This window comes from Heterocephalus glaber, unplaced genomic scaffold (genome assembly GCF_053883595.1).
Source record: "Heterocephalus glaber isolate CG9 unplaced genomic scaffold, H.glaber_assembly_v1.0 deba00001610, whole genome shotgun sequence".
In the NCBI taxonomy this organism is placed as follows: Eukaryota; Metazoa; Chordata; class Mammalia; order Rodentia; family Bathyergidae; genus Heterocephalus; species Heterocephalus glaber.
Window position 1 is genome coordinate 2,841,127 of NW_028258381.1, and position 24,674 is coordinate 2,865,800.

Here is a 24,674-nt window from a genome sequence, read left to right on the forward strand (position 1 = left end):
AATTTCTCTCTCTCTTTTTTTTTTTTTTTGGTACTGGGGATCGAATTCAGGTCCTTGCGCTTGCATGACAGGCGGCAACACCACTGAGCTAAATCCCCGGCCCTGGATTGATTTCTCATGGTCCCTTACAATTTTAAAGAAATTTTTCTTTTCCTGGTCACTAATTGCAATCTTACCTTCTATATCTGAAATTCTGTCCTCACATTGGCTCATTCTGCTACATAAGCTTCCAATGGAGTTTCTAATCTGAAAATCTGTTTGTATCTGTTTTATAAATTCCATTTGTTTCCTATGTTGGGATTCCATCATGTTCCTCAGCTCCTCTATTTTTTAATTATCTTTGTCCTCTCTAGATTTATTAATCATTTCTTAAACTATGGGCACAATTTCTGCTTTTATCTGAGAAATTATTTCTGATTTCATTTTTTCCAGACCCTCTTTTGTTGCAAGTTCAGGGAGTCCAGGTGATTGAATATCAGAGTGTTCCATCTCATTTCCCTTTGGGGTTGCTTTATTTCTGAAAGTCTGGTTTTGAGACTTGCTTACATGTCTTCTCATTTTGACAGGGGGGGCATGTGCCATTGACACCCACGTGGCTCACCTGCTCTGAGCTGGGGGTGGTGGTGGTATGGTGGTCTTGAAGCCTCTGCCTGGGCACTGGGAATGCCTCACCTCTTCTGTGCTGGGGTCGGGGGGCGGTGTCTAGTTTTAGTTTTTTTGAGACATCGCCACACTAATTTCCATAATGGTTGTGCTATTTTATATCCTTTTCCCTTACAACCTCACCAGCATTTGTTATTTTTGATTTTTTCATTCTTTCTGGGGTATGATAATATCTTAATGTAGTTTTCGTTTGCATTTCTTGAATGGCCAGTAATGTTAAACATTTTTTCATGTACTTATCGGCCATTTGTACTTTTTATTCTGAGTGGTGTCTATTCATTTCAGTTGCCCATTTTTGATTGGGTCTCTTATTTCTGGGGCTCTAATTTTTAAAAAATTCTTTATATATTTTAGGTGTTAGTTTCCTGTCCAAAGAATAGCTGGCAAAATTTTTTCCCATTCTATAAATTTTCTCTTCACTCTGTTGGTGGTTTCCTTTGATGTGCAGAAGCTTTTTAAATTGATATAATCCCACTTTTTGATTCGCAGTGTTATTTCTTGTACCATTGGGGTTATGTTTATAAAACCCTTGCCTGTTCCTATGTTTTCAAGAGTTTTACCTATTTTATCTTCCAACAATTTAAGTGTGTCTGCTTTGACATTTAGGTTTTTGATTCATTTTGATTTTAGTTTAATACACGGTGTGATATGTGGGTCTAGACACAGTCTTCTACATGTGGATATCCAATTTTCTCAGTCCCATATATTAAAGAGGTGATCTTTCTTATAGTTTATGTTTTTGGCCCTTTTGTCAAAGATCAAATAGCTGAATGTGCCTGTGGTTGTTTTTACTACCTCTATTCTGTTCCACTGATCCTCATATCTGTTTTTGTGCCAGTATAGTGCTGTTTTAATCACAGTAGCTTTGTAGTATAACTTCAAACCTGCAATTGTAATACACCTTTGCTCTTCTTCAGGGTAGCTTTTGCTATTCTAGTTCCATGTGAATTTTAGGATTGTTTTCTCTAGATCATGTGTGAGAAATGCTGCTGGTTTGATTGCAATTGCATTAAATCTATATATCAGTTTGAGAATAGCCATTTTTATTATATTGGTTCTGCCTATCCAGAAACAAGGGATATCTTTCCATTTTCTGATGTCCTCTTTGATTTCATTTTTCAGAGTGATATGATTATCATTGCAGAGGTCTTTCATTTCCCTGGTTAGGTTAATTCCTAAGTATTTCATTTTTCTTACTGCTATTATGGATGGTATTGTTTTCCTAGTTTTCTTCTGCATTCATTATTAATATATAGGAATGCTATTGATTTTTGAGTGTTTATTTTGTACCTTGGTACATTGCTGCATTTGGTTACTAATTCTAGGAGTCTTTTGGGGGAATTTTTTGGATTTTGTAAATAGACAATCATGTCATCTGCAAATAATAGTACCCTGAGTTTGTCCTTTCCTATATGTATTATTTTCCTGTTGCTATGTTGATTTCTTTTCATTCTACTTAACTGCTAGTCCTACCTAGTGCAATCTTGTTGGATATTTTGGCATTGTTAGCTTCACTGTCTCCTTCTAGAATATCCTTAAGAATATTTTGCAGTGTTGGTTTGGTGGTCAGGAATTTCTTTAGATCCTGCTTATCATGGAAAAATCTTATTTCTCCTTTAATTTTAAAATATAACTTCACAAGATATATAAGTCTGGTTTGGAAGTTGTTTTCCTTTAGGGCTTGAAACACTTCATGCCAAGCTCTCCTTGCCTTTAACTTTTGTGTTGAGAAGTCTGCAGTAATTCTAATGGGGTTTCCTTTACAGGAGATTTGTTGCTTTTCTCTAACAGCTTTTAAAATTCTATTCTTTTGTTGGATTTCTGGTATTTTAATTATGATGTGGTATGTAGTATTTTTTTTCATTGCTATTTGGGAGTCTGTATGTTTCACTTATGTATATAGTAAGTTCTTTTTCCACATTTGTAAAGTTTTCTGCTATTACTTCTGTAAACAGGTTTTTAATGCCTTTGAGATGTCTTTTGGTATTTGACTAATTCCAATGACTCTTACATTAGTCTTCTTTGAGTAATCTGGCAGTGGCCATTTTTTATATTCTTTTGTTATTTTTAAGGTATCTCTCAATAATTGATCACTAACCACAGTCCTGTCTTCTAAATTTGATACTCTGTCCCCACACTGGTCCCTTTGGCTGACTATACTTTCAGTTATATTTTTAATCCCCTGGATTCTTGTTTGAACTTTTTCAAGGACTCCATTTCTTTTACATGCCTGCTCTCATGTTTTGCATTTCTTTCTTTAGCTCCTTAGATTTTTATTAGTGTATTCTCTAGACTTGCTGATCATTTTTTAAAATTAGGATCATTATCTACTTAGTTACATCTTCTTTAAATTCCCCCAAATACTGTACTGAACTGTTTTATTACCTCCAGTGATATCCTTTCAGTGATACTTGCTATTTCTTCTATGTGGTCTATGATTTCCTTTCCCTCAGTGCTCCTTGGATCAGCTTTGGGGGAGTTGGGAGTCTTTGGAAGCATTTTTTTTTGCCTTCTTCTCATGTTTTCATGTTTGTTTGTTTGCTTTCTGTGATGGAGTTTGCTGGTGATTATAGTGCGTAGCTTTGTGGTGGAGATATCCTCTTGACAGGCCAGGTTACTTCTTGCAGCTTCTGTGGCCCAGAGCCTGGTTCTTTGAGAATGGGCCACAGTATTGTTTATGACCCCTAGGAAATCCAAATATTGGCATCCAGAGAAAACCAGTTGACAGCAACAACTGTTTCACCTTGGCCATAGTAGTAAATTCAGCATCAACAATCTCATCAAATATAAACTGTATACCAACAAATCCTAAGAACTACTCACAAAACATCCTTAAAAACAAAGAGGTTTATGATTTTTGTATAGTCACTTAGGCAACCCAGATTTTGACCTATAGTAGATGAGACACTGGCTTCTGCTGCATGTAAGCAGTGGTGTGAAAGCTGAAGCTGACCGCTGGACTCAATGCCGTCTCCTTCAGATCCACTCCCTCTGAAGGTTACATACCCCAAACCCGGCCTCCCACCACAGAATGTAGGCCCTGTGACCTTCCTGGCCTGAGCTTGAGCTTCTCAGGGGATCTGTGGAGATCTGTGTCTAGCCTTCACCCTTTCTGAGTCTGTCTCCCAAGGCTGTCTCTCTCATTTGGTCTCTGCAGTAGGATAACCCATCAGTCCCGGAGTGAAACTTTCCTCCGTCGTGTTGGTCTCATTTTCATACAGGTTAGTCTTTAGGCTGTAGTCTCTGTCTCCCTGTGCTGAGGAGACCCAAGGTGCAGAGCTGGGTAGCAGTTTCCAGTTTTGCCACTCTTCTCTCTGTGTCAGGTTCATGAGGCAGCAGATGGTGGGACAAGCAGGTGGGCAGGTCTGCTCTCCTTTTTGGTGTGGAGCATATGAGGGAGCCAGCCTAGAGTTAGTTTAGGTTCATTGCAGCATAATTTAACCAATATAAAATTCATCCTCTTTTTGTGAAGTTCTATAAATATTATACTAAACATACAATTGTGTGACCATAATATTCAAGATATAAAACACTTCCTTCAATCAAAAAATTTCCCTTGTGCTCCTTTGTGGTATATCCCTCATTTACTGCAAGTTCTTGGCAACCATCTTTTTCTTCTCCCTACATTTTTGTCTTTTCGGGAATAACATATAAACAGAAACATATAGTCAGTAGTGTTTTGAGTCTATACTATGTGGAAGGCATTTGACACTTAATCATACTGTTGCCTGGATCAGTAGATCATCCCTTTTTATTGCACTATTCTTTATTTATCTACTCACCAGTTCCTGTAAGACTGGGTTAGTTCTAATTTGATCCTGATACAGATACTTAAAAGATTTGTGAATATGATTTTGGATATATGTATGTTTTTATTTCTATTGCATAAACACCTATGGGCAGAAAGGCTAAGCAATTGTTTTCTTTTACATTTTTTAGTTGTTACATTATTTTTTCCATGAAAACTCAAATTTCTCTAGGCATGTCATCTAACTAGGCTGTCAGCTAACTAGGCTGATACCTGAAGTGGCAGATACTAAACCCAGGTCCTAGGATTTGCCAGTGTCGGCGAGGTTTACTTACTTTTTTCAGAGTAGGAGGTGCACATGCCGCAGAATGAAGACATTCTATGGTGTCACCATTTGTTGCAGGGCCCTCTGTCCCTCCGTGGTGACTGTAATCCTCACCTCTGTTTCCCTGCCTCTCTGCCCAGGGCTCTCTTGTCTTCCAGTGCTTGTACAGACTGTTACCACTGAGGAAGGTTGAGGGGTAAGAGCCAGTAAAAACTGTGACAGAACAGAAATATGATGTTCTCACTTTCCATTAGTACTCCCTAGTCACCTTGTATGCCTAATTGTCTTTTTCCTAAATGATTAATATTGGAATGTCTAGGGATTCAGACTTAGACTTCTCAGTTCTCTCTGTATTTATTCCTTTGGAATTCTCACCCACTCTCACATTTTGAAAACCAAGGATATGCCAACAACTTTCAAATGTATATCTTTAATTCAGAATTCTCCCCTAAATTCCAGACTTCCAATCACCTATTCTTTATTTCTGTCTAGATGTCTCAAACTCAATGCATATAAAGGTGAAATCCTGATTTACTCCGGCAAACATGATTCCATATGCTGCCTTCCCATCTCCTTGGTAGAATTTCAATCTTTCATTTGCAACACAGAATCTTTGTGACAATTTTATTCTTCTCTTTCTCTCACATCCCATACCTCTTCTTTTAGAAATCCTGTTGCGGTGGCTTCAAAGTATATGTAGAAAATGATATTTCATACCTACTGCACTTCTATACTCTCATTATGTTTTTCTGGGTAGCACAGTAGCTTCATCTCTATGTCCTGGACTCACTATTCTCTATGTTAAACATACTGGAGATATACTTTCAAAGAGTTGTCTGATTATGACCCTCCTCTCCCTGATACCAGCAGTGTGCACACATTTCCCTCAGAATATAAGCCTCTGTCCTTCCAAGGTCCTGGGAGGTCTTCAGATCAGGCCTGGAGATGCTTCCATGATTTCTTCTCTGACTCTCTCCTTAACTCACTTGACCTCAGCCCTGGTAGTCTGTTTGCTGTGTTTGGCATGTACCCAACTAGCATATTTATTTAGTTCTTCCTCATATTATTTTATCACATTTTATGGTTACTAGTCGCCTATAAAAATTTGCAAGCTTAACTTTTATTTTCCAAAAAACATGGCTAAGTGCAATTGTTTTTCAGTCTGGTTCTGAGAAAATAAATTTCTGGACTCAGTCTTTTTCCATGGTTGCTTATTATTTCTGCTCATTCTCATTCACAGTTGTATCTCTTTTTGCATTGGAATCTGTATGCTCGATATTTTATGTGAATATTCATTTATAGAAATTATTTGAGACCTCAGATGATATTATGTGAATCTTTTCTTTCTTCTACTTGGAGCCCTTGCAAAGAAGCATTGTCCTTATTTAAGGCTTTGTGATTATATTTTCCAGACAGTCATTTTCAAGTAACTTGAGGCCAGGCTGAAAACTATGTGGAATCTTTTGGATCATTCCTACTGTTAAGGCTCAATATATTCTTGGCAAATCCTGTCCTGGTGCGTTGCTTTCATCTTCCTATACTTCTGACATATCAAAATTCAGGATAACAAGTTTCCAAGCAACCTGTTGCTGTTTGTGAACATCTCCAGGGCCAAAACTACTAGCTTCTTTCTCGACTCCTATCTTTTGTCTTCATTTTGTCCAGTAATTATTCACTATTTTTTAAGCTCGTGTCTTTGATAAAATATTTTTCAATATTTTGCTCTTCTTTTTAATGCCCCTCATGGAAGGATTGCTTTGAATTCCTTGTCCACAGTTCTCAAGGATGGGTAGTCATCACAGGAGCTTTCTGCTGGCTTCCTCTTGTTGGAGTGCTCTTTATTACAGAGCCAAGTTCCTCACCTCTTTTAACTCTGTATTCAAATGTCATCTTATCTACATGCATCTACATGCACCTATTTACACTGTAATCACCCAGCATCCTGGCCTCCCTAACATCTGGGTGGACTATAAAAAATACAAGGTGTTTGGAAGAGGCAAAGAAAATTTCCTCTGGAAGAATATATTACCCTAGCTTCAATTTTTTTCTACTATTTTTCATTATATTTATCACCATCTAACTTAAAATTTACTTATTTATTATTTTATTGAGTTTTGCTCCTGATAGAATGTAAGCTCCAAAAGGGTAGAATGTCTTTGTCTCTTTTGTTCACTAATCATTCCCAAGGCTGGAGAAGAGTGTCATACAGTAAATATCCAATACATATTTGTTAAATAGATGAACGAGTCAAATAGCCATCTCATCTTAGAAAGTGAGCCTTTGAGAGAAAAACAATTGGGGCTTCCCAGGCGGTATTGAATGCACATTTGAAGTTGAAAATCATTGATTTAAAATAAAATCAATTAGAATACTTGAGTTTCTCCAGGCATGTTTTTCTTCTGCTCAGGCACAAGTATGGGAAAAACCATGATAAGGCTCATCATGAGTTTTTGTTTTTGTTGTTTTGCAAATAAACTTGTCATGAGGAGAGAGAGACACACAAAATAAATGAAAGTATTAAATATGAGAATATGAAATATATGTAAGCTAAAGCCTAATAAAGCCAGAGTAAAGCTGTTAGGGTTATGATTGGGAAATTCCAGTGAAGCAGGTTAGGAATGTTAGAGAAGTAAAGACATGGATAGGAGGAAGAGAGTTAAGAGTGGGACACTGAGACAAAAAGTTTTGAAGTTTTCTGCATTATTGGTGAAGGAATCATTTTGGAAGTAGATGGCTGAAATGGAGTGAATGTGAGTATCTTTGGCTTCGAACAACTCAAAGAATTGAGAGAGAAGAGAGTTTTACGTGGAATTTTGAAAGAGCCAAAAATTATGGTAGCAATGTGAAGGAACTATTATGATCCTTGTGCCAACACCATCAGTACCTAAGGGGAAATCACCAGAAAGCTGACAGACAACAGTAATGAAAAGAAAAATAGTTTAATAAAATAATTTTCAAAGGTGAAGAGGATTTTATATAGAAATAAGGGAGTGACAGAAAATCTAAAAGAGGAAGAAGATGAACTTATTTTAGAAGCTGAATTTCTTCTTATTTACTGATTATTTAGAAGTACAATTAATTTTATTTTCATACAGAGTCCTACAACTCTTCCAAGAGCAGCTGGTCGAGAAACCAAATATGTAAGTCTTTTATAATTATACAAACTGCTTTTTAATGTATTATACAGATGCTCAATTATACAGTCATTTAATCAATTGTTTCTTCATAAATGCAAAGGGGCCAATATAAAGACCAAGGTTATATCTGGGTTTGTTTGTTTTGTTTTTTTGGTGCTGGGGATTGAACTTGAGACCCTGCACTTGCAAGGCAGGCGGTGGAACCACTGAGCTAAATCCCCGACCCTTATGACTGGGTTAAAACATCAGGCATGCACATCAAATAAATTCCTTCTTAAGAGAAGTCTAGTTTGATTAGTTTAGCTAAATAAACCAGAATTCTAACATCTACTTTCTGTCTTTCTATCAAAGCTTAGATGCCATTTTCATTTTTGTAATGGCTTCTTTCCTTTTATAGTCAATTCTTATACTTGAAGCATTAAGATGTTTCCATTTCCAATAGAATTGCCAATTTAATGGACTAATCAGTTTTCCCCCAGCATTTAAATCTTAGGATAAACCTATTTTCATTTAGGAGCAAAACAATAGATTAGTACTGGAGATATAGATATGAATTCTCACACTTTAACTGGCTCTAAGTGTCCTAGACACTCACAAATGCACACTCATGAGTGCACATGCATGCACACACACACACACTTCATATGCACAACCTTACAACACCATCCCCATTCTTTAATCACCTAATAATCGCATTTTTGTCACGTGGTCTACTCTGCTTCTGATCAAACACATTGTACTAGAAACAAGATTGTTTCCTAAACAGGTGTTGAGTTTTCAGTCTAAAACAAATTGGTCGGTTATTCTTTTCAAACTACACGTTATTTTTTCTAATAATATGTAGTTTTTGTCATCGTAATCTAGAGTAAATAGTTCTTAAGTGTGCATTTTGTGCCATGTTATCATTGCAATTTATACATTTCTTCCTTCATTTAAATTTCCCTAAGGCAAATAATGAACACAGCAAAATTACTAAATTTTATCACATTCAGGAAATTATGTTTACAGGATATGGGAAGGAACACTGCTCAGAGCATTTCCTGGAAGCTTTCACTGTTATTTTTCATTATTATTGGAAGCCCTTTGGAGTAATACTTAAAAGGAGTAGAGGCATTTAGTGGGCTAGATCCAAGTTTAAATTGCAGTGTTACTTCTGGATAACTGTGTGATCCTGGGAAAATCACCTATTTTACCTTGCTATGTGTTTGTTTTTCAACTGTAAAATGGTGATGCTAATCTTCTTAGTTGGTTTATGTAAGATTTGTGTTAGTCACTGCCTGAAAAGCCCTTAATGCAGTCCTGACACACAGGAATTGCTCAATAAATAATAGTTCCTCCCTTTCCCCCTTTTCCATCACTTTTGCTTTTGTTTAAATCTCCTTCCTCCTGTTTTTCCAGTCTATCTAGAAGATTCACAATTTGAGTTGCTTGATGCTTTAGTGAGTGCAAGAAAAGAAAGTTCTTTAAAGATGTTTCTGTACTTTTTCATGATACACCCTATTGATGCAAGGGACAGACTCAAGAAAAGGGGCTAGAATATTTTGGTCTTTCCCTTCTTTTCTCATCTGCTGTTGTCATTCAGCAAAGTGCCTCTGATTACGCTTTCAGTAAGTTCAGAAGGGCCCTGGCCTCTACCCCCTCTTCCCCAGGGGCTCTCAGTTTGAGAGTAACTGGAGTAGTTCTAGAGAGGGCCTTCGATCTCTATAGTTGGAGACAATTTCAAATTATTCTGTTTTCAATCAGTTATCAGACTTAATAAAAATAAGTTAAGTTTTCCACCCATAACTTTTGTGAGAGAGTTTGAGTCATTCTAAGTTAACTCTGAATCATCAAAGTTCAGTATAGACTAGAGCAGACATAAACTCTGATTCAGATATTATTTTTGACTTTAATTAAATTTTGCTTCCTGGGTGAGAAGTTTTGTTTTTTTTACCTTCTTTTACTCCTTGACATTTGTACTGTTTTTTATGGCACCACAAATTTGTTCATGTCTTTGGAAGACCACAGCATCATTTCATGATGAAAGACAAAAATGGTAGTTTTTTGGTGCCAACTCAGATAACTCACACTTGGAAGTACTCGCTTGTTATGTTTACTAAATATTAGCTGATACATTTCTTTTGAGAAAAACAATGAATTTATTTTGAGAAGAAAAAATGAAATTTTAGAGTAGAAGTTCACTTTAGCTATATGCTTTGATTTTATGTGAACCATCTGTCTTAAATACAGCATGTCCTTATTTTTAGAAAAGGACATTTTAAACTTTTCTTTTAGAAATTCTGATATTCATATTAGCTGAACTATGGGATGATGTTTCACCTTTAGTATGATTTGAAGAGTTTTCATTTAATTTCTCCCAATGTTTTTCTCCTTTCTCCCATGAAAACTCAAAAGTAAATCTGAAAGGTCTATGAACTTAAACATTTTAGCATTTCACCAACTCTCTTCACGACTTTGGAGAAAGAAGGCATCTTTTGAGTATATACCTGCTAGGACTCAGTCTGTCATTAACTTTGTAGAGATTCTTAAGGTTAGGTTCCAAAACAGGGATCATGCAGTTTGCCAGCTACTGCAACACAGAGGAGGTTGAGCAAAAGGAAGACTTAGATTAAAGCCAAGAAAGCAAGCACGTCACACTTGAGGATAACCTTAGAAAATTGGCACTGCTTACCCCAAATCTTGAGGCTTGTAAAAAGTTGCATATGTGACCCATTAATAGTAGAAGAACCAGTCGGTATTCTCTAGATCTGTTATTCAATTATCCAGTTTTGTTCCCGATTTAATGCATATTTATCGAATATCTACCAGGTAAGAGTCACTGAGGAGTAACTGGGTTGAGAGGCGAGAGTGTGGTGCCAAGGTCCCAGCCTGAAGCATGGATTCCACTCGAGGAGACAGTAAACAGTTAAATAGTGAATGAACAAGACACTTGTAGAAATAGAACTCAGCAAAGAGCCGACTGAGGGTAAAACAAACTTACAAAGGTGTTAATTTTCAGTGTATCAACATGTTCATAAGATTTCTAATTTTACTGGGATGGTTTAATTAAATGAGAAATTGTTGATTGATTCATTTTTCTGGGCCTTTGGTGAAAGATTGCCCAAAGAAAGAAAGAAGGAAAAAAAGGCAGAAAGAAGAGAAAATCAATGAAAAATGTTTCTTTAATTCTCTGTGGAATGTATTGTGATAGTTCACAGTCTGTGTTTTAGGGTAAGCCAGGGCCAGTAAAAGTACAGTGGATTCAGACTAATTAAAGGCAAGGTTGTCTTCAATTCCCACTATGCTGAAATTGCAGGCTAAAGTAAATTAATCATGATTCCTTTAAGGGTAAGAGAAATGAAATTAGGTTAACAATCTATGGAATAGGTAGTGATTGTTGCCCACTTGCAGAGTAGACTAATTTATCCTCAACATTTCACTTCACCTTTTTTTAAAATTTTGTGTTTTGAGACAGGATCTTGCTATGTACTTTATCTTTTAAAACAGATGCTTAATTGAATAATAATAATAACTAATGTTTTGAACCCTTACATTGCAAATAAATCTTAATTATTTCACTTATGCCACACACCAGTCCTATGAGACAAGTGCTATACTATACAGTTCCACTCTGTAGAGGGAGAACACAAGTGTCAGAAGTCTCAGAGCAGGCAAATTTTACCCCAGACCCGGTTCCTGTCAAGGCCTCTGTTGCTGATATTGTATGTACTTCTAGATGCTATAATTTCAGCCATTAGTATTTGTACTCTTGGTCTAAATTATATCTTAATGCCTGATAAAATGTAGTCTAAACTTGGAATGAATAACTTAATATCTAGTCACATTAACATTAAAATGATAATGCTTTAGTGTTTCCAAGATCTTAAATCTCTTGGTTATATGTAAATTAGTTCATAATTTATCAGAGAACATATGAGCAATTATTTCTCATGACACTCATTTTTAAACAGTTTCTTTCTCCCTTTGTAAATGAATACATTTTCTGTTAAGATTTCCATTTCCTTCTATTTCAACTCTGTTTACTTTGGAAGGGAAGTTTTTTCTTTCCATTATACTTGCCTTTGTAAATATTATTTTTATGAACTACTGCCAGTATAAATTTATTTCATTGATATAATTCAAAACCATATATACTTTTTAAATAAAAGGCAATATCAGAAAGTAGAGCAAGTATTTAGATTTATTACTAATTTATCAAAAACTGTTGATTGGAATCACATTCTACTGATAATTCCTTACTTCAAAATTGTCTACATTTCAAGAATTACTTTTAAGTGCCAGAGAAATAAATGAGACAAGCTTATTGAATATTAGATAATGTACAAGTAAGATCTCATTTTGATGAACTTGAGGGGCAGAAAATGTCATTACAACGAAGTATATTGCTTCCAAAATATCACAATATATTGAAAAACGTGTCAAACTTTATTAAGAATGTTTCCCACTACACATACAGATATCAAAATAAAGGTCATGGTCTCTAATCCAGCCAGTTCGCACTTTCTCCGTGTTGCTATGCTGAGCAGAGTTGCTATGCTACAGAGACTCAGTGGCAGCTCGCACAGACTCCGTAAGAGATCCTAAGGCAAATTCCACTGCCAGATGTGCTACCCTAGGATAAGACCAGAGGTTTGATGAGTTGCAGGGAAGTTGTGTACAAGTTAAGCGAGAAGTTTCACTCTACTGATCATTCTCATTTATTACTTTTTTTAATGGTTCAGAAATGTTTCTAAAGTGTATGTGTGAAGAAATGGGGGGCATGGAAGATAATCATCTGTGTCCTGCTAAATGAGGAAGAACAGAAGACATTGGATGAGACATCCTCTGTGCTTCATCCTTGTTATTGTCATTTTAGTTTATCAAAAGTGGGCTGCAAGAAAACACAATGTTAGACAAGGACTGAGGAGCTTGGAGTGTATTCTGCATGCCTCTGGCACTTAGTCTTGGGGAGGTGAAAATGGTTTCTCCAAGGCTGGCTGGACACAAGTGGTAGCCCTTTGTAGTAATTTATTTTTCTGTGAGTTTCAAATCCTCACTTCTTTCCTTGGTCTTTAACCTTTAGTTTCCACATAAGCTAAATCTTTAACAAATTTTCTTTGACTTTAGAAATTTTGAGGTTTATATTTTCACTGCTCTATCAGTTTAAAAATTAATTTTTATTTGACAATCATGTCTATTTATGGGATACGATGTGATGTATTACCTATATATATGTTATAGAAAGATTCAGTGAAGCTGATTAGCATATCCATCACTTCTCCAGTTCATCATTTTTTTGGGATAGCAATGTTAAAAATCCATTTGAGTAATTTTGAAGCATATTTTTTTAAATTAATAATTGTCAGCATGCAGTTCAGTTGGTCACTATGACTTCTTCCTCCAGCCTAACTGAAACTGCATTTTTGATCAGAGTCTTCTCCTTTTCTTTTTCTCCCCTCTGCCCACCTCCCCGGGCCTCTGATAACCATCCCAAGTGCATCATAGTGAAGTTTAAAAATGTCGTGAAGAAAAATGCTGAATGATAACCAAAGGTGAAAACACACCCACCAAGTTAACCATGGCATCTAAGTGACAGCAACAACATAAGCTTGAGCCAGGAGAACAGTATCTTCAAAAAACTGAAAGATAGTATTAGCCTAGAATTCTATGTCCACTTGAACTCTTATTCAAGAGTCAGGACAAAATAAAACATTTCAGACCCAATCTAAGGTAGTAGGATTTGAGAAAAACTATGGCAGCATTTACTTCAGTCAGAAGGAAACTGCAGGACGGTGGAAACTGGAAAGGAATCAATAAACAACAATCTTCAGTTAAGCACTTTGAAGAAGTTCTTGCTCCCTAAGGTACAACAGTGTAACTGTCGTGAAGAATGCTGTATTTAACATTTGAAAATTTATCACAGGGTAGATCTCTTGCCATATAAATTAAGTATTTTAAAAGAAGAAATTTAAATTTTGATGAAAGATGTAAACTATAAGAACAATGATGAAGAAACAGTTTTAACTGCTCTTTAATGTAAACAATATTATGACCAAATCATTTCCATTCCCGAGACATAAAAAGATTGTCATGCTTTTTTATGTAAAGATAATTTACAGAAAAATTGTATTTAAAAATTTGATGAAAGGGGAAGTGGGAGGGGTAGGGGAAAGGAAAGAAGGGAGTGGAATTAATATGAGAAAATGAAAAAAAGGAAAAAAGTCTTTGTAAATAGGGAGGGATGGAGGGGTTGAATGGAGGGCAGGGGAAGGGGGAAAAAGTAAGAACCTAGAGAGTATGTAAAGGTGCAAATTTCCAATGATGAATGTCATTATATTGTACACCTAAAATGTACCAATAGAAGGATATACAGTTAAAAAAATTTGTTGTAAGCAAATATAAATATCAGCAATATTTTTAAGTTTCAGTAACTTGGAGTATACAAAAAGTGAAATATGTAACCTTGAAGAATTCTGGATATCATGTGATAATGCTTATATGAAGAAGATGAGAAGTAAAAGCAATTTGTAAAACATAATTCATTCTGATCTGTGATAAGGGGTTGCATGGGAAAATATTACAAGGCCATGCACCAAACTGCTAAAAATCATTTCTTGGTGGCATCCTTTCCCTTCATACTTTGCAAAATCCTACAATGGACATCTATCACTTAATAATAAAATAACCTCCAATTCTTGAAAATATAGATGTATTGTTTTTTCAAATCATTACTTTCACTAAATATGTACCATGTTTCCACTTTGTAGGCAAATCTCTCATTATCATCCTCTACAGCATCTGAGAGTCAGCTGGTATGTATCTTCCTGCTAAGCCATAGACCTACTTCTAAAGTTCTCATTTTTTCCAGACAACTTTGCTTGAGAGAAAATGAAGAGGTTAAATTTACTACATATAAGATTGTCCATTTATTTGTCTAACAAGAGATTACTGATGTTTTAGTAAAACTGCCTGCTGATTGTTTTGTTGCTTGCAAACATGCATAAAACCATACAGAGACTTTACTAGCAACACATACAAGTGGTAATGTTTGAAGAGATTGGGTTGGAAAAGAAGAAAAATGTTATTGAAAGTAAGAGAAGAGAATTCGTTTCCTGATGAGAGCAGTCCCAAAATGGTTTAAGGAAAGGTCACAACTGAGTATGTAGTTTCCTGGTTTGTGGAAATGAGAAATGAGATTCTCATACAGGAGAGTTAGCACCTGAATGGTCTTAACCAGTGCTGGGCGATAGAAATATAACGTTAAGTATAAATGGAAGACACTGTATAATTTAAACATTCCTAGTAGTAGACACATGAAAAATTGAAAAGAATCCTAACATTAATTTCAACAAAATATTTTATTTAATGTTATATAAATGTTGTCATTTTAACCTGCACTATAAAACTGAGTTTTACATTGTTTTTGAGAGGTGTACTAAGTCTTTGAAATTTGCTGTGTATTTTACATGTCTAGAAAATTTCAATCTAACCAGTCATGCTGCAAGGCTCAACAGGAGCTGTATTGGGAATCACAGGTCTAAACTCTATACTATGTTATTTATAGATAAAAATTAGATTAAATAGGAGAACTACCTTTTCTTAGAGTGTTTTCCATTTCTTATTCTTATAGAGATTAGCCAATTGAAGCTAAGAAATAAATTTCCTGAATATCACTGGCTAAAGATTATCTTTATGTCTTCAAAATTTTGTTTAAAATCTTATAACTTCTTGAAAAATATGTAACATCAGGAATAAAAAGTATTGGTAGAGCACTTTGAGACATGGAGAACAAAGAGCATGGTTTAATACTCACTTTTTCCTCATTTAAAGCAATTGTTTTGGTGTCCTGCCAAAAAGACAACCATATTTTTATTTATAATACTGAAAAATCATAAAAATAGCATTTGATTCTTAAAATAGCTTGATTCAAACAAAACACTTGGGCATGCTCATATTTATATACATTTATACACTCATTTATACAGTGAGTGTATAAGTACGTGTATGAGTAGAATGTCTCTTGCATATGTGTGTGTGTGTGTGTGTGTGTGTGATATTTTAGTGTCAGTTGGCTGGAACAGTAAGGGACAGTAGAGTGTCTTGAAAACACACAGGGATGTGTGTCAGATATCCAGCTTATACTTCCTGCTCTGATCCTAAGGACTGGGCTGACAGTTGAGTGAGTCACAAGCCAGAGGGTCTGGGCCTCAATTTCCCAATTTAACAATGAGAACATTCAATTAGGTAGTTTCCAAACCCTCCAGGACTGTGTTTCTTGGCCACCAACATGATGAATGAAGGAGTTGCCATGGAAACAAGCCCTGCCACAACATAATGAAGTTGAACACTTCCCACTTTAGATGTGGAAATATTATCACAACCCTTTCAATTTTTTTTTTTGGTACCGGGGATTGAACTTGGGTCCTTGCACTTGTGAGCCAGGCAGTAGAACCACTGAGCTAAATCCCTGGCCCTCAATTTTTAAAATAATGATGCATTTTTTATTGAGAGTAATATATGAAAAGAATCTATTGAACATCTTTATGTGAAATTTTATTCAATGTAGTATACAAAACAGATTTTTAGATGTTAGTTGATGAAATATATGTGAGTATGCAGGAGCAAATCCACAAATCACAGGATTTTAAAAAATGAGAGAAAATAGAATTCATTGTGAATGTCATAAAGAAAAAAACCTTTCTTTTTTTAGCCTAATAAAGTAACCCTTTGTGATCTCTCGGTAAAAAATATAAAACATTGTTTTGATTGACTTTAATGATAATTTCTTCATATTTATTCTGGAACTTTTCTTTAAGGAATTTGGGACATTTCTTAACCAAATTGTAAATTAAGTTTTAATCTCAGAATTCCTTTCAGATATAGGCAGGTTTGAGAAGGGATTACTATCAAACAAGCTTATTACTTAAAAAGTGAACATCTCTTGGCTTGATATAATTATTCAACTCCATCACTTTGATTTCTACTTTATGACATTAATCCTGTACTTATACTTCCCAGAAATAGAAGAAATCAAAGTAGAAATAATTCAATGCAATATTATATGCTATTTTTAAGCAAAATTATTTACAAAATTTTATTTTATAATTATATTAAATTTTTTCATTTTCATGAATGGATTTCCAATATTTGCCATCATGAATCATTTTCAGGATTAAATTAAATTTGGAAAACATGAATAAATAGGAATGGAATTGAAAAACAAAACTATGTTATACATATTTGTTTCTTTTTTTTTTTTTTTGATGCCGGGGATTGAACTCAGATCCTTTCGCTTGTGCAGCAGGTGGCGAAACCACTGAGCTAAATCCCCAGCCCACATATTTGTATACCTATGTTTATATATGTTTGCATTCATAACGTATACATACAGTGACATGTCAGGTAATTCTGATTATACCATACAGATCTGTGACTATTTCTGTGAATGTGTATGAGTGTTCAGTATATAAAACAAAATATTAGGCATATATAATATATGAGGTAAATTATATATAAATAAACTTCTATTAATGTAATATTTTATATAAAAAGCAGTTAATACAAAAATTATTTAAGTATTATTTTAATTATATTTAAATGTTAACAAATGGTTATAATAGCACAAACTTAATATGAATCTCATATTGTAGTGATTTCACTTTTTAAAGATACAGTATATCATTTCATGCTTTTTTATTTGTAACTTGGCTCACTTGTTTTTGCTTGTTGTTTTAATTGAAAACTGTTTCAATTCAAATTTGGAAGGAAAAAGGTCCATGATCCTAACTCTTAGAATATTTTCATTGTGGGGTTGAGGTATAGGTCAGTGATATGAGTGGTAGAGTGCTTGCTTAGTATGCATAAGGCTTGGATTTGAGTCTTAGCACTTGAAAAAATATATATATATATTTGTAATTTACTCTGGAAACCAAAGATTTTAGCATTAGGCTTGGGCAAACATTTTGTGAACCCTTATACTAACTCACTAAACTTAGTTTCTTTTCTATTCAACTGCCATACACTAGGTCACAACTGGAGAGGAACTTCCTGCCTATAAACTAGAGGTTGGAGTCTGCAAAATATGATTACTTAATAAGGAGGCCGGGTCAGATCAGTCAGAGGGCAGAGGCTTTACACCTGCTTCCCCTAGCATGCTCAAAATGAGTAAGAGGAAAGGAAAGATCCCAGTTCTAGGTTAACCTTCATCCAGCTTCTCTAAACCAACGTTTTCATCGGTGTTAACAAGGTCTGGTGACTGTTCTTGGCTCTGAGTAAGGGGACAGATTAAGTTTGATGAGATGGGTAAGCTCTGGTTTCCCTTAGCACCAGGGAACCTGGTTTAGACAATGTTTGGCTTTCGCTTTTTAAATTTCATACCATTACAAAACATTCATTGTTGTCCTGAATCTTGAGAGGAGACAACAATTGATTTAAGAAAATAAGCTACATGACTGTATAGAGGTAAATGCAAAATGTAACTTACTGGAACAACATAAAGAAAAGCCCTGCAATCTGCAGATATTTTGTTCCTAGTTCTGAGTGCCAACTGATGTGCTCTGTTTTTCTGCATGACTCATCCCCCAGAGAGCCCTTCAAGTTTGCTGCTTAGAAACGCCTCCCTGGAAGCTTTTGTGTGGAATTGATGTCTTCATCCAGCTCAAAGGCAGCTTTTCCTTGACCAGTTTTTCCTTGACATAGCATACTTAAGAGTTATAGCATTTATCATGCTCGCCTCCTCAGGTCTGAGTCATGCTATTATCTTTTCTCAAATCATTGGAATCTTTCAATCTGGCCAATCTGTATTATGTACATTCTTCAAAATATTTCTTGAGCTGTGAGGTATGGCTTATAATGACTGAAGTGGCATGAATATTTATGTTTATATAATTATAATGGTAATTATAAAACTTTATTGGAAAAACACAGAGAAGTAGATACTTTGCTCAATAGTCTGGTTCATTTACAGTCATCATTCCATACTTATAAATAATCAGTTTCTCTCTCTCTCATATATATATATATATATATATATATATATATATATATATATGCATGCATGTGTGTGTGTATGTTCTTTTTTTCCTTTCAAATTTCCTTTATGTATTTTTTCTTAATGAAGCTCTATTGTACATATTATCTCTTTAGATTCTTATAATCACTTTGTGAGTTAGTATGGTAGAAATTATTTTCATTATTCTGATGGAAAAACTTCATGTATTTGTAATGCCAGGTCAATAGTCCTGTGACACTGAATAGAATAAAGTCTGTAGGGAGTTTTACCCTACACTGTAGTTTTTTTGAGGTTTGTAGTATTTGTTTGAGGTGAAGAGAAACTTAAGTAATTGCTTCAAGTATATAATAATGTTAATTTAAAAAAATTAGAACCAATAAATATTTATTAATTGAATTAGTGAATCAGTGAAATAACTTAGACAATTTTGGTTTTACCTACAATCTTGTCAGGTAGAAAACTTTTGAGTTTCTATAAGCTTTTTGCCACAGAAAGTTAAAAATAAAAACTCTGGAGAATGGAGACAAGACAGAAACAACCACAGTACTTTCACAAACTCTGGGTCCATGAGTGTGGAATTTCTAGCGAGACTTACAAAATTCACTGTGTGCTGTTTTGTTATTTTCTCACTGTTTTTTTTAACACATCTTTCAAAACAGAGATGAAGTCTTGAAAACTGAGACACTATCTTTTATTTTTTTGTTTCCTCATCACATCTCCTTAGAGTTACTATGGTAGTCATAGGCAGTTAAGAAAGATGTTGCTCTAAGAAGCTGTTATTTTAAGGTATTTGGTAAAGGATTCATGAGGTCAGTGCTGGCAGTTAATCTCCAGCTTCTGTCTCTGGCCGGAAGCAGTACCAACTCGCAGTCATACAGTTATGATTATAAGTTCCATGGGTGAAAAAATGTCTCCTCTTCCAGTGCCTGTAGGAGCAGAGTATATGTGACGGGCTAAAACATGAGTGGACAGCAGGCTTAGACTAGTGCTTCGGCTCATTAAAACCTGCTGCTCAGCTCTTGGGGAATTTCTTGGACATTTTCTCCTCTAAGACTAACTACAGAATCAGATGCGATCTCTTCAGCTCCACCCACCTTTCACTCTTGACTGCACAAAAGAGATGGCATCCTCTTTCTTTTGAGCTAAGAGTTTTATTGCTCATCATTATGAGCAAACAGAGGCGAACAACATTTTTTTTCTCTTAAATGGAGAAGATTAAAATCCTTTCAAGTCACTACAGAAGTGGTCCTTGGCTTTCTATATCCCTCAAAGATAATAACTTCAGTCTCCTCTGCTTGTCTCTGTGAAGGCCATGGGGATCTTCTATCTTGTGAAGTTCCTTCTTCCTGGGCCACACTGCAATCCAAAAGTTGATAAATCCATGAAAAATGTTGGGAGTCTCCAAGCAGTCAGTTAGCACCTCTTACAGTGTCCTCATTTGGTTATAACCACCGTATTAAGCTTCTGTCTGTCCACTGATTTTTTCATTCTGCAAGGATGTTGAAACCAGGTAGGTGCCAGACAGCTTTAGATATCAGAGATGTAAGAGCAAAGAAACAAAACTCTGATCTCACAGAGCTTATATTCTCTTGGAGAAAGCAAGACAACAAACTCATGAGCAAATGTCAGAGGGTGGGAAACACTACAAAAGAAATAAGGCAGATACAGGGGTGGTGGGGACTGTCTGATAAGGTGATGTTTGGGCAGAGACTTGAAGAAATGCAAAAAGGAGACCCCAGAAGAAGTGAGTTTCAGACTTAGGGAAGAGAAAGTACAAACTCCCAGAGCAGAGCACATCACAGTGTGGAGCTACAGTGGGAAAGTGGGGCATGGATGGAACAGTGCCGGGGGGTGAGATTGGGGGACAGGAGACTGAAGAGGGAAATCAGTTCATGTGGTGTCAGGTGGACACTGCTTTCCAGGCCTTTCAAGGGTTTGGGACTTTATTCTGAATAAGAAGGGATTAGGGAGCTTTGAGAATCCAGTTGACACGATATGACCCGGAATTGAGTGATGTCACTTAAGAGTTGAGTGACATGAGATGACTTTCATAGTAGTTCACCTGTGGTTTACTCAGCTAGATCATGAGCCCTCTGAGGATGAGAGTTAGACCATGCTTGTCTCTGTAGATGCTACAGTTTTTGCTGTGGACCAGGTCTCAACTGGCAAAATGTCTCTAGAGATAGTCTCAAAAATGTACACTTCAGAACTACAAAACACCTGTGTCGCCTTTGAGGCACTTCAGAAATGTCATCTACCCAGGCTAAATCAGTTCCCAATATGATCATCTCAAGGAACTGATATTTTCCATTTGGAGAATCTTACTTTTTTTTTCTGTGCCCTTTTCACTAACTATGAAAGTAGGTCCTTTTAGAAAGAAATCCACTTAGAATAGAAAGAAAATAATTGAATTGCTTCTCCTGACATTGTCCAAATGGCACTTGTGTCTATCTGTCACAAATGTACCTCTTCTAAAGTTTGAAGCAAATAAAAATGAAATACAGCCTCTTTGGGTTAGTTAAATTGTGACACAACTGGACAATGGTGATCTTATCATAGCTCATTTTTAAAGATGCCTCTAACTTGATTAATCTAATTTCCTTTTTATTTATTTGGACACAGACTTAGCAAATTAGATTTGCCAAATTAAAGAAGTTCTTCAAGAGAACTTCTACTTGAATTTCAAAGATAACAGGTGACCAAGAGCAAAAATGAAATGCAGATCATAAATTTGTGCAGGACATTCTAAAGCCTCCCATCACATCTGGAGACAGAAGACTAAATAAAATAGAGGTCTCTGGGATGGTAGACCAAGAAAAATCTACCTTTAAATGAATAGTACATTTCAATAGGATGAGTTCTAGTCTAATGCCTTTTACTTTTCTCATGTGTACATGAATCACCTAAGGATTTGTTCTAGTGCAGATTCTATTTCAATAGGTCTACTATGGGGATTGAGATCTGCTACTTCCAGCAGGTTCCCAGTTTACACACTGCTGGTCTTCTCACCCCATTCTGAGTGACTAGGTCCTAGAAGATAGCTTCTTAGTTGTATAGAGCCATTAGTTCACTCTGTGTTGTAATTTAATCTTTAGGAAATGTAGATTGCATAACCATTTGATACTGACGAACAAGGCATCGGGAAGAACAGAAAGAGAGTGAGCTAATAATCCAAAAGAGCCTGAAGTGGGCCAGCAGTAGCACCTTCATAGGTGCTATTCTGTAGACTTTCTAAACTGTACTTTGAGACTCATATTTGGATGATGGATTTGAGTACACACAAAATTCCATGTACACTACAGTGTGATTCCTGAAGGTGCAGGGAGATAAGTGGAGATAAGTGGTGACTCTTCCATTATCCATCATTGAAGGGTAGAATCTTGGTTTAAGGTTATAACACTTTAGCAGAATGTCTAGACATGTTGAATGGCTTTTCCAAGGTCTTATAGTATATTACATTTCCATAATTAAAATATATGCTCTTGGTTCTCTCCTCCTAACAATATCATGCTGCTTCTTAGGAGTGGATCATTAACCAAATCCAGAGAGACATAAATGTACATTTTGATGACTTGGGTATGGGAATTACAGTCTTCACAGACAGAGCAGCAGTGTGTGTGTGTGTGTGTGTGTGTGTGTGTGTGTAGGAGGATAGTAGATGTATGGATGTATATCTCGCAGGGCTTGAAAACACTGAATTCTACAATTTCCTGGGAATACTTAGGAAGCCTTGAGAAAATAAAAATTAAATGACATAGAATGAGGCAACTACTGTGAAAATAAAGGATATGATATTTGGCCATAGAAATAAACAGAGGCAGTGAATTTAAAAGGAATAAAATAATATAAAAATTCAAATACTTTGCTGTTGTTTGAGCAGAAAGGTTATAGATAGGTGAATGTTTAAAAATGACTTCATTTTTCTATGTATTCTCTCTCTCTCTCTCTCTCTCTCCCTCCCCCCCCCCTCCCTCTCTCTCTCCCTGCTGTCTGGTACAGAAGCAATTAAACTCAGATGCTTGATGATAAAGTCAGATGAGGATTTCAATTTTGGCTTCACATATTAACACTGTGACCCTGATACGTGACTTATAGTGTTTAAACCTCTCGTAGAGTATATAGAAAATGATGAGAGAATCTGTCTAAAATCCTGAGTGTACTTCTTCATCCCACATAGTTAGGATATGGAATCTGGGTCTGTGGAAGGATGACAGTGCCATTATTTGCAAAAGGTTATTAGGGTTGTGAAACTGTTCTTGAAACAGGTGGAGTGGCAAGAGCAACACCCTGAACATGATTTGCTGTGCACTGTGGTTTGTAGAGGATACATGAGGTCTGTGGTACTTGAGGGTTAGATTTCTAACTTGATGGCTACTGAGAGCCAGTGGGGTTCAGAGGTTATGGTCCAAAGTTACAGGGAAAAAGGTGTGATCAGTGCCAAAGGCAAACTACATCTACTTTGCCTTTGCCTTGAGTTGGCTTCCAGGATTTTGAATCTTAACTGTTGCATCAACAAGTTAAAAGGGTAGAAACAAAACCTAAGAAAGGAGGCAATATATGCAATTTAGTAATAAGGCAATCATGTGATGACCAAGTAAGCAAAGGAGAATGAGGAATACGCGAAGACTTCAGGTAGATAGAGTCTGGGGCACAGATTCTAAGTAAAAAGCATAGAGAAAATCTGGTAAAGGTAGAGGAAATAATTTAAAGTTACAGTCTAATAGTCAGACAATTATAAAAATCTAGGAAACTTATAGGAACTAAGGAGCAAAAAGCTGGCAGAAAAACAAATGTGGAAAATCAGTAACTGATTCTTGTACCAAATGTACTTGAATCTAACCAACCAAAAGAATTTTGTTTCAGATCTCACCCTGGATGGTGTTGATCACAGACAGATGATCTGAGTGGAAGGCTGCAGCTGGTGTAACTGAAGACATGCCTACTGACAGTACAAAGCCAGGCAGTCTTACTCTCCAGCAGCAAGATTCTGTCACTATATCAAATGATGGGGGTCAGCTTTCTTCTTTCTGTAGTCTGACATATAGCTTAGCCCCTAAAATTCCACTTTGGCTTTAGTATTTTGTAGGTCCTGAGTCTGGAGTTATATTGATTATCTGCATGGATTTCACAAAGGAGTATAGAGGAGAAGATGTATGAGTAGGAGCAGAAGAAAGGAAAAGTTAAGCAAAAAGTCAAAATGAAAAGAGAGGAAGTATCACAATTTAAGATCATGGCCAAGATATCAAGCATCTCCCTTATTATGTGTGGCTGTAGAAATCAGCAACTCCCTAGGCTTTGTTCTTGTCCTGCACTTACTGGAGGGGTATTCCCCCATATATAAATAATATTATTATATATTTATTGTTATTTTATTATGATATTTTATATATTATAGAATATAGATATTATATTTGACTGGTGTTTTCACACTTTACTGGATATTACTAACTCTTCTTTTTTTCCTCTTCAGAGAAATCAAAATTTCCTAAGTAGGAGAGATTTCTCAGTCTGGGGAAGACAGAGACTTTTCTTAATTTTCCCAGTTGGCATATACATAAAAGACAACTGAGAAAATATCAATTGAAGAAAGTATTGCAGAGCGACATTTATTCCAGACTCAAAATATGTCAGATGCTTTATAGAGTAGAGAGATAAGTCCCTGAAGATGGAATTTGTGAACATGAGAATTGACTGAGAAGAGCTAATTTACTATTTGCCAAAAGGCAGTGGAGTTGAGAAGAATGATTGTGGAAAATTGTTTAAAGAGAAAGAGTGTCACAACTTCGTATTAAATTCTTGTTTGGGAATTTT

The 24,674-nt window shown here is 35.7% G+C and overlaps 1 protein-coding gene across 17 annotated transcripts in view; it reads left to right on the forward strand.

Moving 5' to 3' along the window:
* Mlip (muscular LMNA interacting protein) overlaps positions 1-24,674 on the forward strand; it is a 297,907-nt gene that overhangs the window by 199,755 nt on the left and 73,478 nt on the right. For all 17 annotated transcript variants that reach the window (XM_087195995.1, XM_087195985.1, XM_087195993.1 and 14 more), the window contains 2 exons: positions 7,832-7,876; positions 14,620-14,664. In XM_087195995.1, the coding sequence (XP_087052121.1) occupies positions 7,832-7,876; positions 14,620-14,664 (90 nt within the window). The remainder of the gene's footprint in view (positions 1-7,831; positions 7,877-14,619; positions 14,665-24,674) is intronic.